The following is a 27,672-nucleotide window of genomic DNA, read 5'->3' on the forward strand; positions in this document are numbered from 1 at the left end:
TAATAAATCTCTCTCTATATACAAATACACACACACACACACACACACACACACACACACACACCCCATTGGTTCTGTTTCTCTGCAGAACCTTGACTAATACATATAGGTATGAAATACCTCTATAGAAAAAATAAAATATGCAAAATTATAATTGCTACTTTACTAAGATGATATTTTATATGGGTTCCACACTTTTAGTAACATTTTAAATCATAATTAAAAATACATTGTTGAGTTGTTAGATAACTCCAGGTATGCCAGATCTTTGTTAAAATAACATGGTAATACCACCTGGTATCTAATATTAGAAAAATATTTCTTACAGAATACAAAGAAAAATGCTTTTACATCTATTCCAAACAGTCGGTACAGGGTCAGTGAATGATGCTTCCATATACATTATTCATAAATTAAAAGAGTTTTTACTGTTGATGCAGCCTGAAAAGACACAGGGATAAAGATCACTGATACAAAGATGTAACTAAATTAATTCAGTAGCACTGACACCACTGACAGTGCTTAGTTCATCTGGTTAATAAATAGCAGCAGTAGATGGGTTACAGACTGCATATATGTATATTGTGTAGAAAGGAGGAAGGTCACACACAGGAAGGATTACTCAAAAACAGGCAAGTATTTGATATACATACTTTCCTTTGTTTTTTACGTAATGAGAAAAAAGGGGAATCCACAATCCAGCTGACAAATATCTTCTACTAAAGATATCAACAAGTCCAGGGCCAAAAAAGAATTAGGCAGTATAAGTTTAAAAAAGTTTTGATCTGCTTCTCACTTGTATTGCTTATTTAGCTTCTCAGGGAATTTGTGGTTTCGTGACCTTTGTTGGTCCATCTGTACCTTACAGACAGCACAGAGATGCTCTATTTCCCTTCCTTAGTATAGCAGTATAGCAGGCCAGGACACAGTCCTATAGAGGTGGGCGCCTTGATAGTGATGATTTGTATATACAGGATTCAGTGAAAAGATGGAAGAGCTGATTCTAGATGACATGCATGTATAGAAGAGCTAGACAACTACCCATTCAGTCAACATTTTTTCTGAAAGTCACTAAACTAGGGAGTGTGATAAGATACAAATATTTCATCCTGGTGTCTATAACATCACTATCATAAGCTAATATATATTATTATATGTATTAAAACATAAACAGCTAGCATGCACATAATGCTTACTGTGTGCCAAGCTTACATTACATATTTCTTTTTCTTTCCTTTCTTCTTTTTTTTAGACAGAGTCTTACTCTGCCGCCCAGGCTGGAGTGCAGTGGCACGATATTGGCTCACTGCAACCTTCACCTCCTGGGTTCAAGTGATTCTCCCTGCCTCAGCCTCTTGAGTAGCTGGGATTACAGGCACCTACCACCATGCACAGCTAATTTTTGTATTTTTAGTAGAGATAGGGTTTAGCCATGTTGGCCAGGCTGGTCTCGAACTCCTGACCTCAGGTGATCTGCCTTCCTTGGTCTCCCAAAGTGCTGGAATTACAGGTGTGAGCCACCACGCCTGGCCTACATTATATACATTAGCTCATTCAATCTTGCAGAGGGAAGGTAACTTGCCCAGGGTCACACAGCTATTTAATTGACAGAGGCAAAATTCTAACTCTGGCTTCAGTTTCTTACCCTCAGCACTACTGATGTTCGGGACTGGATAATTCTTTGCAGTGGGGAGCTGCCCTGTAAATTGTAGGATATTGAGCAGGATCCACGGCTTCTACCCATTAGATGCCAATAGTACTATCTACTCCTACCCTCTCAGTTATGACAACCAAAATTGTCTCCAGTTATTGCCAAATGTTCCATAGAAGGGAAAACTGCCTCTGGCTGAAAACCAATAATTTAATCTATATATCCTTTTCCAGAATTAGAAGTCTAACAGGAGAGAGATATAAATATATATGTATGCACCTATGTATTAAACAAAGTAGTAGTAAATTTGTGCTAAGGAAACTCAAGGAGACAAGAAAAGGTTCCTTTTGACTACAGAGGAATTAGAAGAAACTTAAAGTAGAGATGAGTTAAGCTGAGACTTGGAACATAGATTATGTGTCCCTCTCTTTGTTCTTAATATTCTGTATACATCTATTATCATTGTGTATATTCCCTGCATATCATCATCATCATCACCATCACCACCATTTATTTGTCTCTCAGCCTCCTGGCCCTTTGAGAGTAAGGTCTACTCCTTATTCATCTTTGTATCTCCTTGACCTCTTATAGTGTTGGACATATTATAAGTCCTCAGGAGATGCTCACTGAAAGAATGGATGGTACACAGGATGGGGAAACATGAAAACAGGGAAGAAAGGCATTGCCATGCAAAGAAGTGAATCCCAGAAACACAAGATCTGCCTAAAAACCACTGGCTACAGCTTGTGCATCTAAAAAGAGGAGTGAGAAGGTAGTTGGGACCAGACTCTGGAGAGATTTTCATGTTTGGTTAAGGAATCTGTACTTCATTGGGCAAAAAAGGAGCAACACAATGAAGGTTTTGGAGGGGAAAAATCCCTCATGATCAGGGGTATGACATATCAGGGGTATTAATCTGACAGTGGCAAAGAGAACAGTCAAGAAGCAGGAATAAGAGTTAGGAGACACGACAAAAGTCCAAGAGAAGAGAAATGAGAACTTCACCATAGTGCCAGCAATAGGGCTGAAGAGGAAAGAACTGGAATGGCTAAACTTAGAAAGCACACTTGAGAAATTCAGGCAATTAAGTATAGATATGAAAGGGAGGAACCAGAGATAGGGATACAAAGAAAATGTGATATGGAAAGATGAGAGTCAAGGAGGCTCATTAATATAACTCTTGTAGGATAGAAATACATTTCTGTCTGCACAGTTATAATGTACTGGAATATAAACTCCATGCACAGCGGGATTTTGTCCCGTTCACCACTGTATCCCTAGACCTAGCACAGCATTTGACATACAATAGTGATAGTCACTATTTCTTGGATGCTTACCACATGCTGGGTACTGTCCCAAGCACTTTGTAAGTATTACCTTATTTCATTTTCTAACAACCCTACAAGGTAAGTATTATTATTAACACCATAGACATAAGGCACTTGAGGCATGGAGTGGTTAAGCAAATTGCCTGAGTTCATATATCCCTTAGGTGACAAAGCCAGAATTCAACCCAGAGTCCACACATGATCTTTGTTGAAATATAAAATGGGATAATTAAATTATCATCATTGGGAAGGCTAACAGAATACTTTCTACCTCTTGATCCATTCTCTAAAGAGGAGATGAAAAGCCTTCAAAGATTTGCCTCACTGACCACAAGAGACAGGCTGGGTGAGACACTGCAGTCTGATGTGCAGATACCTCTCATCCAGCCATCTCTGGATCTCTGTGAAGAAATATGACCTGCTTTACATGTGCTACATAGCTCCTTTTAGCAACACACCCCTGGGACTGTGTGGCAACAAATCATAGATACCTCTGGGTTAAAAAATTTTTACTCATTACCAAATATGGCATAGAGGAACTGTTCTCAAACTATGTTATGCATCAGAATCACCTGAAGGGCCTGATAAAACACAGGTGGCTGTGTCATACCTCCAGGATGTCTGATTCAGTAGGTCTGGAGTAGAGCCTGAGAACTTGCTTTTCTAAAAAATTCCCAGGTGATAGTGATGCTGATTGGAAGGAGCAGACTTTGAGGACCACTAGTAGAGAGGATAGGGGATACAATAATGAGGACAAACAGGGTCCCTTCCATATCAAATCTTCACTGCTGTATACAAGATAAGATAATGTGACATATGAGAAGTACACAGAGAGAACAATAGAGCATAAGAGAAAGCTTCACATCTATAGTAAAAGTTAGCCGGACAGTGAGGGGATGAATCGAGAGTCAAAATAGCATCAGTCTGGGTGAAAAGAGTTTTCGAAGCTGAAAGAAGAGAATGCACAAAGGTTGAGAAGAAAGAAAGTATGTAGCATATCTCAGACACTGAAGTAAATTCAGAATGACTGAAGCACAGAGCTTGATACAAAGACGGCTCAGACAAGGCCGATACAGTACGACCTTGAAGGCCATGCTCAGGAGTCAAGAGTTCATTCACGGGACATGGAGAATCTGAATAATTTTAAACAGGAATAGAACAAGATCATACATGGGCTTTCAAAACTGCACTGACTGCACTTTAAAGAATGGACTAGCCATGGGCAAGACTGGAGTTGGGAGATTATGAGAAGTGTTTGCAGCACTGGTCATTTGTGATGGACTGAACTGAGGTGGAAGCAGTGAAATCTAATATATGTAGACATATATGAGATATACTAAAAAGGTAGACTCAAAAGAAATTACTCATAGGATTTAGGAAATGGGGCCAGAGGTGAATGACAAATTAAGAATGACACCTTAGATTTTTCCTTGGAAATTGGGGAAATGATGGTCCATTCATTTATAGGAAACACAATGGAAGGGAGAAAAGTTTCAGGGTATGAGAAGAAACAATGAGTTTAATTTCAGATCTATTGAGTCTCAGATGCCTGTGGCACATTCCAGTGAAGATATCTAATAAGTAGCTTTACATAAAAGTCAAGAGCATGGTGCTAGAGATATATACATTTGGGATCTGTCAGCAAATAGTCAATGATTTTTTAGCCCTTTAGAAAGAAGCAAGAATAAAAGTTACGATCCCTCTATCCAGAAGAATATATGAAGACACATTTTTTTGGTATGCATACAATTTTTAAACTTTTAATGGCCTCTTGAACTTATTCCTTTGACCTCTGAGGGTATGATGGAACTTAGGTTAAGATCTGATATATAAAGCAATTGTACAAATTTACTTACTCATGACTCTTTTCTTTCAATATTTCCTAAAAGTCACCTCCAAAATTATTTTTAAAGCTCAAAACAGCAGGTTGTTATTTTCTTATTTTAAAATTAACTCTTTTCCCACAACATATTACCTTCCACATTTCGTCACACTTTACATACTGAGTGTGATGGTTAGTTTCTAAGATATAATAGCTTAATAATATATCTGACAACTTATTTAACTCTAGGCTACTTACTGTAGGACTAGGAACACCAGTATCATATATTGCAAACCAAAACATGTTCTAGTGCTTTAGAGGAGACCCACCAACTGCAGAATGGCCACAGGGATCCGCTGAAATAGAATTATTTTAGGATCCATTTTGGTGCCCTAAATCCTCTCTCATCGGGCTAAATTTCCATCTTAAGAGTTATTCCTTTAAGTTAAGATGATATAGACTTAAAGACTAATAAGATGGAAATGTGTTATCTGAATAGAGCAAAATATTAAGCCATTAACACTACAATAACATGACCAGAAATTAGTTTTTTAGCTAGTGGAACATAGTATGGTGAAGTGACATTTAAAGACCTAACTTTCTATGAGGCTTTTGCACCTATTAAAACTCTAGGATTTGGTGTCATCTTTTATTGTGGTTAAAAAAAAAAAAAAAACAAAACCCATACAAGATTAAATTTACCAGCCAGGCACGGTGGCTCACACTTGTAATCCCAGCACTGTGGGAGGCTGAGGCGGATGGATCACGAGGTCAAACGATCGAGACCATCCTGGCCAACATGGTGAGACCCTGTCTCTACTAAAAATACAAAACTTAGCTGGGCATGGTGGCATGCGCCTGTAGTCCTAGCTACTTGGGAGGCTGATGCAGGAGAACTGCTTGAACTTGGGAGGTGGAGGTTGCAGTGAGCTGAGACTGTGCCACTGCACTCCAGCCTGGTGATACAGCTAGACTCCGTCTCAAAAAAAAAAAAAAAAAAGATTAAATTTACCATCTAAGTATATATTTTAGTTGCATTAAGCATATTTACACTGTTGTGCAACAATCTCTGGAACTTTTTCACCTTGTAAAACTAAAACTCTATACTCATTAAACACTAATTCTTCCCTCTACCCTCTCTGCCCAGTCCTTGGCAATCACCTTTCACCTTTTTGTTTCTATGATTTTGACTACTTTAGATACTTCATATGAGTGGAATCACATAGTATTTGTTAAGATTGGCTTATTTCACTTAGCATAACGTCTTCCAGGTTCATCCATGTTGTAGCACGTGACAAGATTGCCTTTTACTTAAGCCTGCATGATATTCATTGTATGTATATTCCACAGTTTTTTTATCCACTCATCTGCCAATGAACATTTGGGTTGCTTCCAGCTTTTGGCTATTGTGAATAACACTGCTATGAACATGGGTGTGCAAATATCTCTTTGAGTTCCTACTGTGAATTGTTTTGGATATATATACTCAAAAGTGAAGTTGCTGGACCATATGGTAACTCTATTTTTAATTTTTTAAGAAACCTTTATACTGCTTTCCATAGTGACTGTACAATTTCACATTCTCACCAACAACACACAAGGGTTCCAATTTCTCTGCATCCTCACCAACAGTTGTTATGTCCTGTTCTTTTGATAGTAGCCATCCTAATGGATGTGAGATGGTACCTCTACAACCCCAACATTTAACATTTTCAATTTAATTATATGATTACATGTTGAACTCTGTCACCAGACAATCCTAGAGTGTCTTCTTCAGTGGCACAGGGTCCTGGTATACAACAAACATTTGTCAAATTTATGAATGAATGAAAACAGGACAGAGAATGGATTAACAAGATTTAACACAAAGTATGTACGGTAAAGTGTGATTAAGGGCATTTGGTTGTTTTTTGGTCAAGTTCGGTTGAGGCTTCTGCTAAGCTTGGGTAAGTAGATTTACTGTTATTGTCCTTCTAAAGATGATCCTTGATTTTCAAAAAGCACAGAGAGCAATAATTTTTGATATTTAGACTACAAATTAGTGGCAATAAACAAGATTAATTTATCAGAGACATTGTACAAATCTCTGGTGCACATCAATATTTTTGAACAGAAAGCACAACAGGAACTTGATTCAAGTTCCATTCCATCAAACCGATTTCAAAAGAATTGTCAAATAAATACACCTTCTGCCAAGCAAGCAGGAAGTAGAAAATTACCCAATAAAAGGGAAAAGCCAGAGGATAAAAAGCTTACTGTGGCCTGTATAAACCTGTCTACTCATTTAAAGGGATGTTATCTTGAAAAGTAAAGTTTTAAGGTAAATAAACGAAAATGCCTATTTACATAGTTGATATAGTAAGAGAGTTTTTTCATACAAATGTGTACAGTTTACAAAACACTTTTAAGTGTAAGTCTCTCTGAATGAAGAGAACATTTGCATGTATCAAGAGTGCTAGGCACTGAGCATTATAAAAATATTTATATGTCATCAACTGCAAACATTTATTGAGTGCTAGTTAATAGCATATTCTTAACTCATGGAAGTCATTAAGTGCAGCTACTTTCCTCGTTTTCAAAATGCCCTTGCCATTTTAAAACCAGAATACTGTGCTAGAATATATGGCTACTCTTCTGACCTTTGCTTCCTGTTATGAATAGGATCAAGAAACTTGATTTTCTTTGTATTTAAAATTACACTTAAGATTTTGAGGCATGGGGAAGCTAGAAGTTCCAATTAGACAGACTAAGAAATCAACTTTAACATGATAATGGCAACAATCCCACACCCATTTCATCCCCAACATTGCTTCTAAACACTTGGTAAAATAATAGAGTGGCTTTAGTCATTTTCCCAAACATGTGGTCTAACAGCTATTCCTAAACATAGGGTTAACTTGTTTGGGGGTCTAGACATCACAAGGCAAATTGGGAAACCTCTCAGAAAATCAGAAAAGCACGTGTGCATCTCAAATTTCTACTAAGCACTTTTTAAATTGTACTGTGGATTTTAAATGCTTACAGAAAGAATTCATAATACCTATGCACACATACCATACCTATTTCCAATGTTCTAATCCCTCTTTTAAAAGATTATTAAATGAATCATACAGGGTACAGAATGACTGCATCCTGTTTAAATAATAAAAATGAATAACTCTATATATACTATCCAGCTTAATAAAACATTACTGCTACACTTGAATACTTTCATGATACATAACAATGACCAAGACCATATCTACTCTGTAATATACAAAAAGTTCTTTTCAAATACTTCATCTTATGTAATGGGAAATTTTTTAGTCTAATGCCTTAAGCATTACCCCTACCTCATAGCTACCATCTCCTTTCAATGCTTGCTTGTACCTCTCAAAATTCTTAAGTAGCTCATGGAATATCAAAGGTAGATAAACTGAAATCAGAATTCACTCTACCAATTCTTGTCAGTCTTTTTTCAGATACATAATTGATGGCTCAAATCAAGATGCCTTCCTTTAGCTTAGTCATCATGCACACACTCACACACATTCAATCTCTGAAAAGAAAAATAGGATTGTCGGTAGAAAGAAATTGGTAGAATTCCTTTAGATGGCAATTAGACAATGTATATTGAAGTTTAACATGTGTATATTTTTGATTTAACGATTTTGTTATTAGGAAATTACTAGGTTAATTTTTACACTTACATGGAATGATATATAGGAAAGAATGTTCATAGCCAATTCTGAATTATCTGGAGTACCCCATAGCACTAAATTACCCACAGCCTGCTATATAATACAATTACCCAATGTCTGCTATAAAACACAATATATATGCCTAAATTTTTTTCATAACTTTGACAATAAAATTAGGTCTTAGTCTGAAGTCAGTTATATCACTATAGTCATACTGGATACTTCTATTATAAACCTTTACTTCTTCATTATGCCATCAAAAAAATCATTATGCCATTTTCAGTTCTTTTCCACAGAGTATCAAAACTCCCTGGCCAGGCACGGTGGCTCACACCTGTAATCCCAGCACTTTGGGAGGCCGAGGCAGGCGGATCACTTGAAGTCAGGAGTGTAAGATCAGCCTGGTCAACATGGTGAGACCCCGTCTCTACTAAAAATACAAAAATTAGCCAGGTGTGCTGGTATGTGCCTGTAATCCCACCTACTTGGGAGTCTGAGGCAGGAGAATTGCTTGAAACCAGGAGGTGGAGGTTGCAGTGAGCCAAGATTACGCCACTGCACTCTGACCTGGGCAAAGAAGCGACACTCCATCTCAAAACAAAACAAAACAAAACAACTTCCCAATTAGAGTCTCACAAAATCTTCCTTCTCCCATAGTTATCTACTTTTATCAAATTTAACCTCCAAAATCACAAATTACATCAGTCATGCTCCTAAAAATATGATAGATCCCCACTGCCTAAGAAGAAAGCCTCAAGTTCTGGCATTCAAAAATCGCCCTCCTTCTAACCTAGAATCTTTCTTCCTTCCTTTACCCACATCCCTCTAGGTAGTAATGTTCTAGCCTAGCCAGTCTAACCAACCATTCCCCAATCACAGTGGACAATTTCTTACCTCTTGTCATTATCCATACCAATTACTCTGAGTAGAACGCCCTTTCTACCTATTTTTATTTATCTGAAGTCTATTCATTCTTCATAGCCTAACACAAATGCTACCCCTTCTCTGTGATATCATTCTACACTAAAAATTAATTGCTTATCTTCTACATTCTCAAAATACTATCACACTCCATAGCATTTATTTCATCCTGCCACATATTAGAGATCAGGGGTCTCCAACCCCCACCTCCAGCCCCATACCAGTCCCACGGCCTATTAGGAAGCGGGCTGCACAGCAGGAGGTGAGTGGTAGGCAAGTGAACATTACCACCTGAGCTCTGCCTCCTGTCAGATCAATGCTGGCATTAGATTCTCATAGGAATGCGAACCCTATTATGAACTGCACGTGTGAGGGACTGAGGGCGCTTCTTATGAGAATCTAGTTCCTGATGATCTGAGTGGAACAGTTTCATGTTACAACCATTCCCCCACCACCCCATCCTTGGATAAACTGTCTTCCATGAAACCAGTCCCTGGTGCCAAAAAGGATGAGGATCACTGTTACAGATTGTTCTGTACATGTTAATCAGGGTCAACTTTCTAGTTATTTCTATATCTTTCTCGGGCACGGTGTTTTATACATAGCAGGTATTTAATAAGTATTTGTAAACATGCACTTAAACAATGGCTAACTTTTTTCATATATTTCTCAGAGCTATAAATCTTTATAAAACTATTTTGGATTCTTCAATAAAATAACGGAACTTCTTGGAATACATGATCATTTAAAACTCAATAGATTTTTCAGAGGGTTGAAACAGGGTAGCCCATTATCTTTATTTGACCTATCCCCACCCAAATAAAAAAATTAAACAGTTACCTTTTCAACATCTGAGAGAGAACTTAGTGATTGATTTTGAAGAACCTCTGGTGCAGTGAATGCTCGAAGATCCTGATTGGAAATATTTTCATCTGTAAATGATACACTACCAGATGGCAGCAACAGCAGAGACCACGGAGAAATGATGAAGCCAACAGCAGCAGGATCAGCTAGGCTTACTGGTTTGTAATTGCACCAAAATAAAAAAAAGAACAAGAAGAAAATTGCTTAAAATTATAATCACAGGAAACAGTAATCACTTCAATGGATAATCCAGCCTATTTGTATAGATGTTAATGAGTAGTTAACATATACCAAATCAACATGCTACAAAAAGATTGGGTTTCATATAAATACAACAGGTAGCATTATTAACAGCAATGCCTTGATTTGGCTTAATTTTTCAAAATCTGGATAGCAGATCCTAGAAACTAGAAATAGAGCCCTTTCATTGTTCGTCTTAAGAATTAAACTTGGTTCAAATGTTTTATCACAGGGATATATAGATATAGGATAAGGATTAATAGCTCTTTAACTTTTTATGAATTATGCATTCCTTTAAGAAACTGGTGAAAGGTGTGGTTTCTCTCTCAAGGACATTGCCCATAAATATAAAGCTCTGTATAGATTCTGAAGTTTTATGGATCTACTTATAACCCATTTATAGATTCCCAAGTTAGGATTCCGATTTAGACTATAGTGTCCTGAAATTGATAGAAATCAATTCCTTTTAAAATTCCTATTAGGCATTCACAAGGTTTCTAACTACAATGAAATGTCTTGAGTCAAAGTATATATTTTGCTTGAATTTAGATTTTATCTTATTTACATTTGCTCATTATTTCACTAGCATTTCAGGCAGCTTGTTTTGTACTACCAAATATGATCAATGAGGTCTCTTAACTTTTTGTTTTAATGCTTGGCTGTATAGACGTCCAAGAGCTCACACCTAAGAGTATTAACAAAAATACATTCCCTAGACACCAGCAGGCCTCCACCTAAAAGTAAAGCTGTACTTTAGGCTCAACAAAACAGACTGATTAGAATAAACTTCATTTTGTCCCTCATCTCAAAAGTAAGTTAATACAGGTTTTAGGAAAACTGCTAGGTGAACTTGGTTACAGACTCAAGATAACAGCTATAGAAAAATCACAAAAGGCCTATGACTGAAATTCCATTATTCAATCTGAATAAGTTATACTGATATCACTCTGTCAAATGATAAGACATTGACAGAAGTTTATGCAAAAGTTTATCATACAGTATCTATACTTTCCTGAAAACAATCAGAACTGAATTTTTTTAAATCAGAACTGAATCATTCTGACTTTTTAACCTCTATCTACCATCAACATGATCAGAATATGACTTATGATTAAAAAGTAAACTACTAAGAGTCATTCTTACTTTGAAGGTTAAAAATCTGCTTTTTTATGAATCTGAGACATGTCTTTAATAATGGTGTCAAAGAAGAAAAATGTGTTTGAATGCATCTTTTAATCAGTCACCACATCGTAGGTTGCACTGAAGTGGTGTTATAGACCAATGGTCCTCAAAGCCTTAACCAATCATACATCAGACTTCTGAAACTTAGTTCACAATTGTTATTGCCAAATACATTTCAATGAATCATTTCAATTAATCATCACAGCTCACAATCTTAGGTGTATGCTGTTGTATTTTACAGTCACTGTACAAGTTTTCTGTTAAAAGCCGCCTCTTAGTTATTTCATACACAGAGAACACACCATCTAGCTAGAAAAGAACTGACAAAGCAAAACAATATCTCCCTTGCCAAAAGATACCATTCAAAACCGTGAGATTTCATGTCGCAGATATTATAAAACAATCTAAAATCAATTTATGTCAAATTATCAACTAAGGGGAACAAACACTAGGAGGCCAATTGGGAAGGCAATGCGCTAATAATCTGGTGTGAGATGATGATGGCCTATAAGCACAGTGGTGGCGATAGAGGTGGTGAGAAACTGCTGGAAACTGAAGATATTTTAGAGGTAGTGACAACAGAATTTCCTGACAGATTGGATGTGGAATGACAGAAAAAGAAGACTCTGGATGACATCGAAGTTTTGATCTGAGTAATTGGAAGGACAGAGTGCCATCAACAGAGATTGTCTGAAATAGTGCAGGCTGCTGAGGTGGGGGTTAGGAGGTGGTGGCAGGAATTAGAACTTTGGGACCTATTACATTTAAGATATCTGTTACATATTCAAATGAGGATGTCAATTAGGCAATTTGATCTGAAATGTGAGATAAAAATCAGAATTACAGATATATTTTGGGAGTTGCTGGCCTACTGGATGCTATTTAAAGCCATGTGACTTGATGAGGTCATTAAAAAAAAAAAAAAACAAAAAACAAAAAACACAAGAGTTAAGATAGAAAAGAAATGAAGACCAAGGGGACTGAGCCCTGGAGTACTCCAACATGCAGACTGCTCCTTCTCAGTCTGTTTTTTTTTTTTTTTTTCCCAGATTCTTCCTCTTCTCTTGGGGACTGATGCATGTATGGTGCTGTAACTTCCCTCTAATACTACTTTCACTCACCACTGCCAATCTCCATCCCACTATTTTAATTAATTCTACTTACTAGACTTTCTGTCCAGTTCTCCAGTACCTAAATCCTGAATCTAAGTTAGGAAGCTGGGATTCTAACTGTCATGGCTAATTCCAGATTGTCTTTCTTTTGGAGGCAAAAGTATGATTTTGGGTGTAACTGTTACCACTTCAAATTTATAAATGATTGCGGATCACAGCTAACACAGAGGCCTGAATGCCACCTAAAAGCCTAAATGCTATGCCCTGTCCTGTCACTGTGGATTCTGGTATCCACCTAGACCAGAAAAGGGCTTGCTACATTCCTCCTCTTCATCCTTGGCTACAGACTGATGCTCTCCCCTCCTCAGCATGGGAGCACCAATCAGAAACTGCCAAAGGTGAAAGCAATTCATAATTCCTTATCACTATAAAATGAAGAGATTTATTCACTTACCAGCACAACCAAGGTCAGTAAACTGATTATTACTCAGTTAAGAACTATATATATCTCTCCTTTTTTATTAAGTTGTATTTTGTTTTTAAGGGACACATGATCATACTTATTTATAGGGTATAGTGTAATGTTTTGGTACATATGTACAATGTGTAATGATGAAACTGTATATTTCAACTTTTATACAATATATTGTTTGCTTTTATTGAACATTTAAAGTATATCTGTATTTTAAGCACTATATATATACACACACACACACACACACACACATTTTCTTCTCAACATTACAGGTCATTTGCTAATAGAGTCTAAAGTATTATTGGGGAGATAATATGTACATAAATACAAGATAGAAAGTATTAAGTATCTAAGAAAAAAAAGAGTTTGGAGGATAGCAAAATTACTTCAACTACAATAAAGAATTAATTTCTTTTTTTATATGTGGCCCTTTAATAGGTATGACTTGACCATGGCTAAGATTAGGATTCTAAAAAGAAGAAATGGCCAAAGCAAAGGCATGTGGGTAAGGAAATTCCTAAGTTTGTACAAGGAACAGCAAGACTTTTGGGCAGAGAAATGGTGAAGAGCAGTGAGAAACAGAATTACCAAGAAGGATCACACTTTTGCTTGTTAAAAATAATACACACAGGCCGGGCGCAGTAGCTCATGCCTGTAATCCCAGCACTTCGGCAGGCTGAGGTGGGTGGATCACCTGAGGTCAGGGTTCAAGACCAGCCTGGCCAACATAGAGAAACCCTGTCTCTACTAAAAAAAAAAAAGAAAAAAAAAATTACCGGGTGAGGTGGAGGGTACCTGTAATCCCAGCTACTCAGGAGGCTGAGGCAGAATCACTTGAACCTGAGAGGCAGAGGTTGCAGTGAGCCGAGATCACACCACTGCACTCCAGCCTGGGTGACAGAGTGAGACTCTGTCTCAAAAAAAAAAAAAAAAAAAAGAAAAAGAAAAAAAAAGAAAAAAAGAAAAGAAAAGAAAGAAAGAAAAAAATGAGAAATTACACAAATATTTTCAAATGTGATTTTTAAATGGCTTGTAATAAAGTTAAAGCAACTGTGATAACAAACTGCTGTCAAATTCTCTAAACACACACATGACATTTAAGTACTGGACTCTTGAGAAAACATAGTGAAACCACAGAAAATATTTTTAAATAATTTTAAAGGGTTATGCAAACCTGAAAGTAAGGGAATTTAGAGTTGTGGCTAGAATCAGTCTTCAATTCACTCATCTTGTCTAACTAAAAAGAAGAAATTTAAAGCAATGTATTTAAAATCCTTCAAAAAATGCTAACAAAAGAATATTTAAAAATGGATTCTAGAAGCTTGTAATTCCATTCACTGTGTTTTAATTGTGTGCTAACTGCATTCAAGAATGCTATTATGAAAGAGTAAATCTGATATGAATTGATTCCAGTAGTCTAACGATTATAGATTTTACCAATATTCCACAGAAAAGTTGCTTAAACAGAATTTCAAGCAGCTAGAGGCAAGGTTAAGGATAAGCAGAAATTTGATACGCAAAGAAACACCTTAGAGCTTCTTTCCAATGTTCTTTTAAACTAAGATCATTTTATATTCATCCATTTTTTTTCCCTAAGGGTTCTTGCCGTTTCCTTTGGATTGTCCCCTTATTTTTCATCTTCCACATATACTATTAAAAATTAGGGAAATAATCTTAACGAGGCAACAAACATGGTAAGGAAACACTCATCAAAAGTATCAGGAAATCATTTTGAGACTTAGAACAATAATGACACCATTTTGATCGGAAAAATCCCTTTGCCTATTCAAGCACAAGAAATTAGTCTTCCCATTTTATATGTTCTGTTAGGGTGTCTGGCAAAAATGTATGCAGAGGCCACTGTTCCAAACTCTGAAGGATTTGATAAAGTCCCTCTACAATATGGAATTCTCTCAAAAATTTAGTCCATATGTTCATACAATATATACATTGTTAAATCAATAATCTGGTATAACAATGCACAAACAGAAAATAAATGATTTAGAATAGTTTCCCTATATCTTAACGTTTTCTTGATAGTAAGTTTTGTGATAAATTATTTAAGGTTCACTGGAAATTATAGTATATGCTAGAAGTAGATTACAAAATAAAGCTGTATTAATTCCTCAAAAGTTTTGTTACTACTTTAAAAAAACTTCTGTTTGTCTAATACCATACAGGATAGAATAGCAACCCCTTATTGAAAATAAAATTGCGTAAACGATTGAAATTGATATCTACAATAAGGTAAATTGATAATCATAGTCTCTTTAAAGACATTTTACATGTAAGTTTTCTTGGTATAGCTAATCATGCAACATCATTTACTAAACTCCTATGAGCCTTTGGTTCTCAGGAATTTATATTCTGGTGGTAGTTGGTCAGACCTTGCTAATCACCCAAATCCCTAAACTCACCTAGAAGATTTGGAAAGATACTGATATAGGAGTTAAAAAGGAATTATTTAGGCAGATAGTGAGAGTAAGGAAGTCCTCAGTAAGGTTTTCCTTTAATGAAAAGCAGTACCAAAATCATTTTCTTTTCTAACAGAGCAGCCTGTACAATTGAGCTGCAGACAGACAAACAAGCTGGAAGCTTGCACGGGTGAATACTGGCAGCTGTGCCAATAGGAAAATGTTACCTGGGACTAGGCATGTTCAAAATGGCGGCTCCATCTTCCCTTCTCTTTGCTAGCCACCTGCACAGCAAGTAGCAGATAATATGGTGCAGGTCAAGTGGAAAGTACATTTGCATAATAAGATTAGGACGGGGTGGCCAGACTTCACCATGCACCATGTAAACATCACACCTGGTCCAGCCAATCTGTGGGCCCTATGTAGATCAGATACCGCCTCCTCAAGCCTGCCTATAAAATTTGGTACACTCCCATTCCAGGCTAGAATTCCAATTCGGGAGTCTCTTTTTCTTCTCTCACTCTCTCTCTCTAGCAGAAAAGAAAATGTTTTTGTAACCCTGTTTTGACATGTTTCTCCTAGAATAAAAGTGGTTTAAGGATACAAATTATAATTTCCCTAAAGATCAGGTACAATGCCATTATAATTATCTAATTGAAATATTTGCAAAAATTAATTTGCTTCCCATTTTAAATCTATACCACAGGTCCACAACCTTTTTAAGTTGCTCTTCTAGAGAGAGAGAGAGAGAGAAACAGAGAGAGAAGAGAGAGGAGAGAGAAGAGAGAAGAGAGAGCTGTTCTCCTTTCTCTTTCTTTTGCCTATTAAAACCTCTGCTCCTAAACTCACTCCTTATGTGTGTCCCTGTCCTTAATCTTCTTGGTGCGAGTCTACGAACCTCTGGTATTTACCCCAGAAAATGACGCCGCTTCAATATCAGAGAAACTGTCAGCTTCATTTCATTCTTTTTATAGTAGCTGACTTCAGTAATTTAGTATGTAGTCTCATTTTACTGAGAGACAGTACAGTGTAAGCCAGAATCCCTGGGTTCAAATCCCAAGTTTGATATTTAGGGTTTATACAGTGATCTTCAGTAAGTTATTTAGCACCTCTGTGCCTGAATTTCCTTATTGATAAAAATCATTGTCACATCATAGATAAGGCTGCTGTGAGGATTAATGAAAAAACCAAAACCAAAACCAAAGACTTAGAACAGTTCCTGGCATACAGCAGTAAGTGCCATATAAAAGTGGTGACTATTATTATTTAATAAACCTTTTCTCAAAGATACCAGTTGTAGACTACACAGCTAAGAAAATTCACTCCTTGAATTTGTCCTCAATCACCTACTTAGCATTTTCCCCCCACAGAAGACAAAGAGCGTATCATCCATGACAAGTACTGTAGTTTCAGAATAATAGATTTAATTCTCAAACTGTTATATTCTAGATCTTTGGGAAATTTTGTTGGCATCTTTTACGTAGAAAAAAATGTGAGAAATACAAATGATTTAAGGTACAAAGTATCCCAAAGTATCAATTTGTTCTTTAATTAAAATTAATTTCTTGGGGAATATCCTTTTTTGTAAGTAGTCTGTTTATTACTTATTACATGGTATTCCTAGTTAGTATAGATCCTCAATTTAGAACAATTGCTTTAAGATTTGATGATCAAACCAATTAGTACTCATCGAGTAACTACATTTGTCAAATTGGTATTTTACTATACATAGTCATTAACTTTAGGTAAAACTTTAGGTAAAAATGAAGACATTTATTTGAATGCACATTATCAGTACAGTATCAGTATAGTTTTAGAAATGTTTGTTTGTAATACAAGTTGCAGTATTCTAATAACATGAAATCATACAAACTTGTTACTCCAAATTGGTCTGTTTCATGAATAGGAGATAAAAGATATTTTTGTTTCTTAATGATGACATTAGCCACACAAACACACACATTTTCTCTCTTTTTAAAATGACTAAACACAAGCAAGCTGTTTGCCCAAACCACAACCACTGGAATCTTGGTATGGCTACTGATCAATTAGGCTTCCAGTAGTTGTGTTTTGTTATGTACTTCCAGAACTATGCTACTTGGCAACAAAACACTAATGAAACAAGTGATATACAATCTATATTAGTAAAACCAAATTGGTTATTATTAAAAGTAACAAGGCTTAAGTGATTGGACAATGTGGATAGAGGGAAGCAGGTTTCTTGCTTTCTTCTTCAGCAAGCCTGCCTGGCCACTTGATTCAAGCAGCATGAAAGAAATAGTAGCAGTTCCTTTCATTCCTCCTTCCTTTCTTATCATATGCTGAGGAGCTGCTTACTTTATTCCTTTGAAATACTATGTTCTTCCTCTTTGATTTCCCTTTCACTTCCACCTTTTCCACCAACTGCTTTATGCTTACCATCAATAAAAACTGTATCTCCCAAAATTACATGCCAAAATACTGAAAAAAGTTTTTGTAACTCTGTTTTCACATATTTCTTCTAGAATAAAAGTGGTTTAAGGATACAAATTATAATTTTCCTAAAGATCAGGTACAACGCCATTATAATTACCTAACTGAAATATTTGCAAGAAAAAGATTTTGTTTCCCATTTAAAATCTATACCACACAGATCCACAACCTTTTAAAGTTGCCCTTCTGCCCTGCCTGAGAATAACTTACTAATTTAGACTTTGCTGACCACACACACACAACTATTTTGGAGTTCCACTATCAAGAAAAGCAAAGTTTTCTTTCAACTTTCAAATACCAGAAACTCTAAATTATTCACCCAGAGAATACTCTTGATCTTTATTCTCCAATCTCTTTTAGTTACATTTGCAAGTATGATTTAAGATAAGAGTCAACTTGGCTTATTTGAATACTGAAACAAACTTATTTACAATGTCTGACTTTGGGAGTTTAAGGTAATTAAGAAACTATGCAGGCTTTCTGTTTCCTGATCCACTGAGGACTTTGTGTGAATTCTGGAGACAGAGTACAGGAATCTACACAGTATTTTAAAATAACTTCCTGGAGATTCCAATATGTGTATCAACCTACCCTACACACAAATAAAAACCACTGCTCTCATTACGGACATTAAAATGGTATCACTAATTAAGTTGCTTCTTGACCTTGTACTTGCTCCAATTATATGTCAATTAACTGGTATTAAATATATAATAAGATGAGGTATGTATAACTTTATATCCTTTCCTGATGCTTTTTGTTTGTTTGTTTTGCAGCTTACAAAGCTGTAAGTAAGGCATTTTACAGGAGATACAGCAAGCTGGAAAGTGTTACAAGTAACTATTTTATCCAAATTATAGTTACGTCATTTTATTAGAAAGGCAGAATAACTATCAGTAATTTCAGACTACAAATGAGACCTAAATAGCTCTTCTCTATTTATAATATGGAAGCTGATTAAAGAGTACCAAATTGAGACTGCCACTGACATTTAGAAATAAATTGCCTTATCCACTGATGGGGTTCAGAACATACTGCCCCAAATTATGGCACCTTGGTATTTGAGAAAACCACAGAAGCAGGAAGGTCACTCTCTGACCTTCTCCCACCCTTTCCTCTGAACCTTCATGCAAGACGTGCCCTTTGTATAGCTAGAGGAAAGAAACATCCTCATCTCTGAACACACAAGGACACAAAGAAGAATCTGATCAAAAAGGCTGTGCTAAGTTTCCCCCAGTTTATTACCATTAGATCACACTTTATTATCAAATTATACTCTCAATCCCATCCACTTCTCCATCAAACAGCGCAAAATCCCCCACAGGTTTAATTATTACTTTGGGTTTTCAATTCCAAAGGCTCTTGTGTTACATAAAACTTATATACCATAAATTTGTATGCTTTTCTCTTGTTAATCTGTCTTTTTTTACAGGGTCCTCAGCCATGAACCTAGCAATGGATAAGAAAAAGATATTTCTTTTCCCCTACACCACTTAATTAAACATTAACTTCATTTGGCTTTTTCTATCTCATTCCCAAAGTAAAACAAACTACAAATGAACTTCCTAAGCATTTTGTTTCTTCTGTAACACTTTCTATATTTACTTATTTATTTTTAAGAGTTGGGGTCTCACTCTATCACCCAGGCTGGAGAGCAGTGGTGCAATCATAGCTGGCTGCATCCCCAAACTTCTGGGCTCAAGCAGTCCTCCTGCTTCTGCTTCCAAGTAGCTGTGGTAAGTGCCTGTAATCCAACACTTTCTATAAATCCAATAAATATCCATAGTGTATGAGGTGAGCACCTTTAATCTCTTACCCTGTCTGATACACAAATGCATTAGGCATACAACCAGTACCTCAAGGTCATGGAATTCATATCAATTTTTTTATTTCCCTGAAGAGTACCCAAACTTTGAGAGCAAAATTACTCTATGTATGTGTAATATTTTAGCTGCAGACTTCTAAAAGACAGTTTGCTTAAAAGTGGTTTCTTTTTAAAAATATAACAGCTGGGCGCGGTGGCTCATGCCTGTAATCCCAGCACTTTGAGAGGCCAAGGCAGGTGGATCACGAAGTCAAGAGATCAAGACCATCCTGGCCAACATGGTAAAATCCCATCTCTACTACAATTACAAAACTTAGCTGGGCATGGTGGTGCGCGCTTGTAGTCCCAGCTACTTGGGAGGCTGAGGCAGGAGCTACTTGAACCTGGGAGGCAAAGGTTGCAGTGAGCCGAGATTGCGCCACTATACTCCAGTCTGGTGACAGAGTGAGATTCTGTTTCAAATAAATAAATAAATAAGAAATAAAAATATAACAATCATATCTTATTTGACCATCTTGTTAAAGCAGCTATAAAAATGTTAACCATGAATGGTAAATTGTATTTAAAAACTTGATCTTATTGTTAGCTTAACAATTTTGTCAAAGCAATTTTGGAATGATATGCTAAGTCTTTTAAAATGCTAGTATTTCTGTTGCCACCTAACAATTTCATTATAGCCTCTGTAGATTTTACAGCTGCCACATTACATTTTGCCAGACAAAATAAACTACAACAGAGATAATTACCAGTAAAAAAAAAAGTTTTACAGTGAAGGACTTTTATAAAGCAACAGGTTTTTGATTTTTTTTTTTTTTTTGCAAGTGCAGACAAAGTTTCAAAAGAGATCTTTTTTCTTCCACCTCTGCAATCTGCATAAATCTTGGGGGCGGGGGTGTAAGAGGAGCAGATACAGAATTTAAAGAATAAACTCAGTGATTTCATTTTACTTTCAAGGGCCTGAAATTTATACAAAGACAGAAACATGAATAATATCAAAGGTGACTGGCATTTATTTCATTTTTGGAGAATTGGATGAAAAGGTCAATGAAGAATAGTATATTTTTAGTTTCCAGAGGAAAAAAAAATATATCTTTCCAGAAAGGAACTGGCTTTGTCTTGTGTTTTCATGGAACCACGTTCTCTGTAGGTACTCACAAAAAATATTTTTCTGATCACTAATGCCATTCTCTGTTGCTACTGACATATCTCCCTCACCGCCCTCTGCCCTGACACGTTGTAAAGACATTTTCCTTCTCAAAAAGAAAAGGAAGAAGGAAGATTATTTGAATGGTAAACTATTCAATTTTTAAAAAAATAGTATACATTTCTTATAAAAATGGTAACTATGGCTGATACACATCACCCCAAGAAAGTAAAATTTTAACTTGTTACTAAATGATACAAGGTGTAAAGTTCTCTTTTAATTTCTATATTGGAGAAAAGATATTGAGAAATACCTGTAAAATGTTTTCTGTAAAAACCTTAGTTACATAATCTGAATGTCTCACAGAATGTTGAGTAAAAGAAGTCAGACACCCAAGAGTTCACATTGTATGATTCTATTTTTATGATGTTCAAAACCAGGCAAACATTACCTGTGTGATATGTCATAGTAGTGATTACCCTTGGTAAACAACAATTGACTAGGAGGGAACATGGAGTCTTCCAGGTACTGAAAATACTCTGTATCTGAATCTGAGTGGTGACTGTATGAGTGTGTACATTCATAAAATTAATCAGGCTGTACAATTAAGACTAATGTTGTTTGCAATATATGTTATACCTCAACAATAATAAAACCTCTGTTAAGTATAAAAATTTAAACAATAAATATAGTGAGTAAAAGTAACATTTATCACCAAGGATAGGACTAGAGAAGATGAACTGTAGCAACTCTCCTATCTAACTGTATGGCTATTTAAATTTATAAAACTGGCTGTTTAGAACATCTGAAGTCAAAATAATTTTAAATTAAAACACAGGGTATTGACTGTGTTTGTGGGGAAGGGGTTGTTTGCTACAAGCGTGTCATATACTTATCAAATAACCTACATTATTCATATTAAGCATCTTAGATATTAAATTTAATTTTGTGTTTTATAGTTTGTTTCCAGGGAACAAATGGGTAATTTCATACAGTTCAAACACTTTAACTTGAAGGACCTGTTAATTCCAGAGTTACGAATGCAGGGCAAGATGTAGCATGTCAAAGACACCTGATACACCCTCTTAATCAACAAAATTATGGCTACAGATAATAAGGAATATAATATTAAGGCACTCGTTAGAATTTGATCTTTTAAAAGCTGCATACCCTGTACAAAGATTTACTTTAAAACTTTTAACCCATAAACTTTTCTATATTTACTATAAAGTCCTTTTTTAAAAAAAAGGAAATCAATTTGAAGTTCATGCTTTGGCTGTCTTCTTATGATTTAATTGTGTTACTTATTCTCCTTTGTTTCTACCAGATTGGAAGTTCTACATTTTCTTTTTTATTTTGTGATTATTGCCAAAAACTTTAACGATATTTGAACTATGCAAACTCTAAGGCTAATTATAGATATTATTCTCATAAACAGATCAACCCTTAGACTGCTTTAACTCCTATCACCTACATCGGTCTCCCATACTACTGTTTTACTTATAATTTTAAATTTGAGATGATTGCTGTTGATGTTTTATACAGCCATTGTTTGCTTAGATTGATCATCAAGTTGACTGATTCTTTTGCTTACTGTTCCTTCTTGAACCTTTTTCTTCCTTCTGGGTTTTATTTCCTTCTTCCTGAAATACATAAGTACGCACAGTTTTCATATGAAAATGTTTTGTTTTGACCTTAATCTTGAACCAAAGTTTAGAAAGACATCAAATTCTATCTGTACATTCCAATGCAGTGGCTATCAGCCACGTGTGGCTTCTAAGTTTTTGTTTTGTTTTGTTTTGTTTTTGAGACAGAGTCTTACTCTGTCACCCAGGCTGGAGTGCGGTGTCTCGATCTCGGCTCGCTGCAACTTCTGCCTCCCAGGTTCAAGTAATTCTCCTGCTTCAGCCTCCTGAGTAGCTGGGACTACAGGCATGCACCACCACGCCCAGCTAATTTTTGTATTTGTAGTAGATTGGGGTTTCACCACGTTGGCCAGGCTGGTCTTGAACTCCTGACATCAGGTGATCCACCCACCTTGGCTTCCAAAAGTGCAGGGATTACAGGTGTGAGCCACTACGCCTGGTCACTTTTAAAAATTTGAAATGTGGCTTCTGAAACTGAGGAATTGAGTTTTTAATTTATTTAAAATTTAATTTTCAGATGAATACTTAATCAGATATTAGAAAACTTCTAAGTATGATTATAACAACTTAGGCATGTAAATTACTTTTTCATCTGTATATTTTATGAAATATAAATATTTTTTATAAAATTTAGAGTCTGAATTGGCATACGCTATGAGTGTTAGATTTTGATGATGACTTAATACAAATAAAGTGTACAACATCTTACTAATACTTTTTCATACCAGTTACATATGAAAATGATATTTTTAATATATTGGATTAAATAAAACATAGAAATTAATTTCATCTATCTCTTTTCATCCTTCTAATGCAGGTCATAGAGAACATTAAATTATATACGATGTTTATGATATTTCTATTAGAAAATGTTATTGTAAGTTGTTATAGTGATATTTTCTTTTTTCTTAAAATAATTATGATGTATCCTCACAGCAGTTTTAAGATTTTCTTAGTGAAATTAAGCAGTTTTAAGAATTTATTTAATTCTACCAAATTCTGACCTTATTTTTACTGTTCAGTCTGCTCTTAAGCTAATTCTTTTTCCTTTGTAGATAATTCAGCTTTCTTTTTCTCTCTGACTGCTTTAAAAACCTTCTGCTTGTTTATGGTGTCCTATATTTCCAATCCCATTAATCTATGTGTAGAATTTTAAAAAAAATTTTGACTGTGACTTAAGCTTCTAGAATTTGAAGATCTATATATTTTATCAGCTCTCAAAAATTATCAACTATTATATCTTCATTAATTGTTCTGTTTCCTATCCTCTTGGTTTTCCTTCTGGAACTCAGAGGTATGCTGGACCTTCTCATTCAATGCCCCATAAACCTGAACTCTCTCCTGTTTTTAGTATTAGGGTGATCTCTTCAGCCCTATTTTCTAGTTTACTAATTTTGTCTTTGAAAAGAAAATAGAAGTTTTAAAAAATAACCAGGAAGAAGAAGACAGAGCAAGATGGCCAAATAGAACCCTGAGCAATAATCCCCCATCAGGAACAGTAAATTGAACAACCATCCACGCAAGAAAGCACCTTCATAAGAACAAAAATGTCAGGTGAGTGATAAAAGTACCTATGTTCAAACCAGGCACTTTTTATCAAGGAAAGAGGCACTCAAGAGTGTAGGAGAGACAGTCTTGCATTGACTACACCAATTCCAGGCAGTGAAGTGAGGAGAGTCTATGTGCTTGGAGGAGACAGTGAAGTCAGCGGGGGACTTTACAATGGAGCTTAGTGCTGCTCTGTCACAGCAAAACACAACACAGGTAGGAATTCTGTCAATGCCTATGAGGGAGCATTCAGACCACCAGTGGGCTAGAGGGGAATCCCCAACTCCAGCGAGAAGAACCCAGTTTCAGGCCAGTGGGGCTTCACTACCAGCTGACTAAAGTGGCCTGGATCACAGAATAAATTTGAGTGGCAGTCAGACCACAAGGACTGCAGTCCTAGGGCAAACCCTGGTGCTGCACTAGTCTCAGAGGCAGTGGACTTGGGATGCAACCCAGTGCAAAACCAACTGTGGCAGCTAAGGGAGTGCCTGTATCACCCCTCTCCAACTCCAGGCAGTGCAGCTCTTGGGGAGACACCTTCCATGTGGAGGATAGAGTGGGAAGAGCACAGAGGACTTTGTCTCACAACTTGGGCACCAACTTAGCAGATTCCTGAAGCCCCCAATTCCAAGCCTTTGCTCCTAGATGGTGTTTCTAGACCCATTCTGGGCCAGAAGAAAATGCACTGTCCTGACGGAACAGACTCAGTCCCAGTCAGATTCACCACCTGCTGACTAAAGTGGTCATGGTCCTTGAATAAATATCAGCAGCAGCTAGGCAGTAGTGGCCATGTGTCTTGGGTGAACCCCAGTACTGTGCTGGTCTGCAAGCCTTCAGGTGAGGCTCTGCAGTGTCAGCTGTGGTGATCACAGGAAAGTCTGTGTCACCTCTCCCCCCACTCCAGGCAGCCTAGTACAGAGAGAGGTTCCTTCTGACTGGGGAAAAGAGAGAAAAGAGAGCAAGCGGCTGTGCCTGCTAACCTAGGGAATCTTCCTTATCTTATCCAAGTTTACCAAGGCAGCGTATTTAGCGGTCTGCAAGAGTTGCAGTGCTCCTGGGCTTAGGGCGCTCCCTAGTGCTGAAATGGCTGCAGTAATTGCAGGCTTAGATCACAATACTCAATCCCCTCTGAATTCATGGAAAGTCTTGTCAAGAAAGTTGGATACAAACAAGACTAGACTGCAAAGACGGGAATATATACTTAACTCTTCAATGCCCAGACATCAATGAATGTCCGAAAGCATCAGGGACACACAAGGAAACATGACTTCACCAAATGGACTAAATAAGACACTAGTGACCAATCTTGGAGTGATGAAGATACTCCTTTCAGAAAGGAAATTCAAAAAAGCTCTCTGGAGGAAACTCAATGAATATCAAGAAAACAAGAAAAAGAATTCAGATTTCTATCAGAGAAATTTAACAAAGAGATTAAAATTTAAAAAATCAAGCAGAAAATCTGGAACTGAAAAATTCAAACAACAAACTGAAAAATGCATCAGAGAATCTCAACAGCAGAACTGATCAAGCAGAAGAAAAAACTGATGAGCTCAACAACAGGCTATATGGAAATACACAGTTGGGGGAAAAATAAGAAAGAAAAAAAAAAAGAATAAAGTTTGGCTACAAGAGCTGGAAAATAACCTCAAAAGGGCAAATATAAGAATTATTGGCCTTAAAGAGGATATAAAGAGAGAGTGCAATAGAAAGTTTAATAACAGAAAACTTCTCAAACCTACAGTATGAATATCCAAGTACAAAAAGATCAAAGAACACCAAGAAGATTTAACTCAAATAAAACTACCTCAAGGTATATAATAATCAACTCAAAAGAGAAGGATAAAGAAAGGGTCCTAAAAGCAGCAAGAGAAAAGATAAAAATAACATACAAAGGAGCTCTGACATGTCTGACAGCAGAATTCCTACTGGACACCTACCTCATAGGCCAGGAGGGAATGGAATGACACATTCAAAATGCTGAAGGAAAAATCTGTTCCAACCTAGAATATTATATCTAGCAAAATTATCCTTCAAACATGAAGGAGAGATAAAGACTTTCCCAGACAAACAAAAGCTGATGGATTTTGTAGCACCAGATGTGTCTTACAAAAAATGCTAAAGAGAGGTCTTTAATATGGAAGAATAAACATGAGCAACAAGAAATTATCTCACAGAATAAAATACACTGGTGATAATAAGTACACAAAAAAATACAGAATACTCTAACACTGTAATTGTTGTGTATAAATCATGCATATTTTAGTAGACGAAAAGAAAAACCCATCAAAAATAATAACTACAATAACTTTTAAAGAGAAAGCATTAGCAAACCAAACCCAAAATTAGTAGAATAAAAGAAAGATCAGAGCAAAAATAATTAAAATTGAGATTTAAAAAAAATACAAAAGATCAACCAAACAAAAAAATTGGATTTCTTTGGGGTTTTTTTGCTTTTTGTTTTTTAACAGATGGTCCAACACTATGTTGCCCAAGCTAGAATACAGTGGCTATTCACAGGTGTGATCATAGTGCACTGAAGCCTCAAACTCCCAGTCTCAGCTGATCCAATTCTTCTGCATCAGCCTCCTGTGTAGCTTGGACCACAGATGTGTGCCACTGCACCTGGCTAATTGGTTTTTTGAAAAGATAAACAAAATTGACAAACTTTTAGCCAAGGTAAGAAAAAAAAGGGACAAGACCCAATTAAATAAAAGCAGAGATGAAAAAGGAGGCATTACAACTGATATCACAGAAATTCAAAGGATCATTAGAGACTACTAGGAGAAACAATATCCCAATAAATTGGAAAACCTAGAAGAAATGGATCAATTCCTAGAAACATACACCCAAGACTGAACCATGAAGAAATCCAAGTAACAATAGACCAATAACAAGTAATGAGATAAGAGCAGTAATAAAAAGTCTCCCATCAAAGAAAAGCCCAGGACCTGATGGCTTCACTGCTGAATTCTACTAAACATTTAAAAAGGTAATACAAACCCTACTCAAATGATTCCAATAAATCAAGGAGGTAGGAATACTTCCAAACTCATTCTCTGAAGCTAGTATTACCCTGATATTAAAACCAGACAAAAATACATCAGAAAGGAAGGAAGGGAGGGAGGGAGGGAGGGAGGGAGGGAGGGAGGGATGGAGGGAGAGAGGGACGGAGACTAACTACAGGCCAGTATTACTGATAAATAGAAATGCAAAAATCCTCAAGAAAATACTAGCAATCTGAATTAAACAACACAGCAAAAAGATCATTCATTATGTTCAAGTGGGATTCATCCCAGGGATGGAAGGATAGTTCAACATGGGCAAATCAATAAATGGGAGATATCATAT

The 27,672-nt window shown here is 36.3% G+C and overlaps 1 protein-coding gene across 5 annotated transcripts in view; it reads right to left on the reverse strand.

Moving 5' to 3' along the window:
• PTPN13 (protein tyrosine phosphatase, non-receptor type 13) overlaps window positions 1-27,672 on the reverse strand; it is a 223,063-nt gene that overhangs the window by 141,533 nt on the left and 53,858 nt on the right. For all 5 annotated transcript variants that reach the window (XM_025385716.1, XM_025385719.1, XM_025385718.1 and 2 more), the window contains exon 3: window positions 10,243-10,421. In XM_025385716.1, the coding sequence (XP_025241501.1) occupies window positions 10,243-10,421 (179 nt within the window). The remainder of the gene's footprint in view (window positions 1-10,242; window positions 10,422-27,672) is intronic.

The sequence above is a fragment of the Theropithecus gelada genome, chromosome 5, assembly GCF_003255815.1.
Source record: "Theropithecus gelada isolate Dixy chromosome 5, Tgel_1.0, whole genome shotgun sequence".
Lineage (NCBI taxonomy): Eukaryota > Metazoa > Chordata > Mammalia > Primates > Cercopithecidae > Theropithecus > Theropithecus gelada.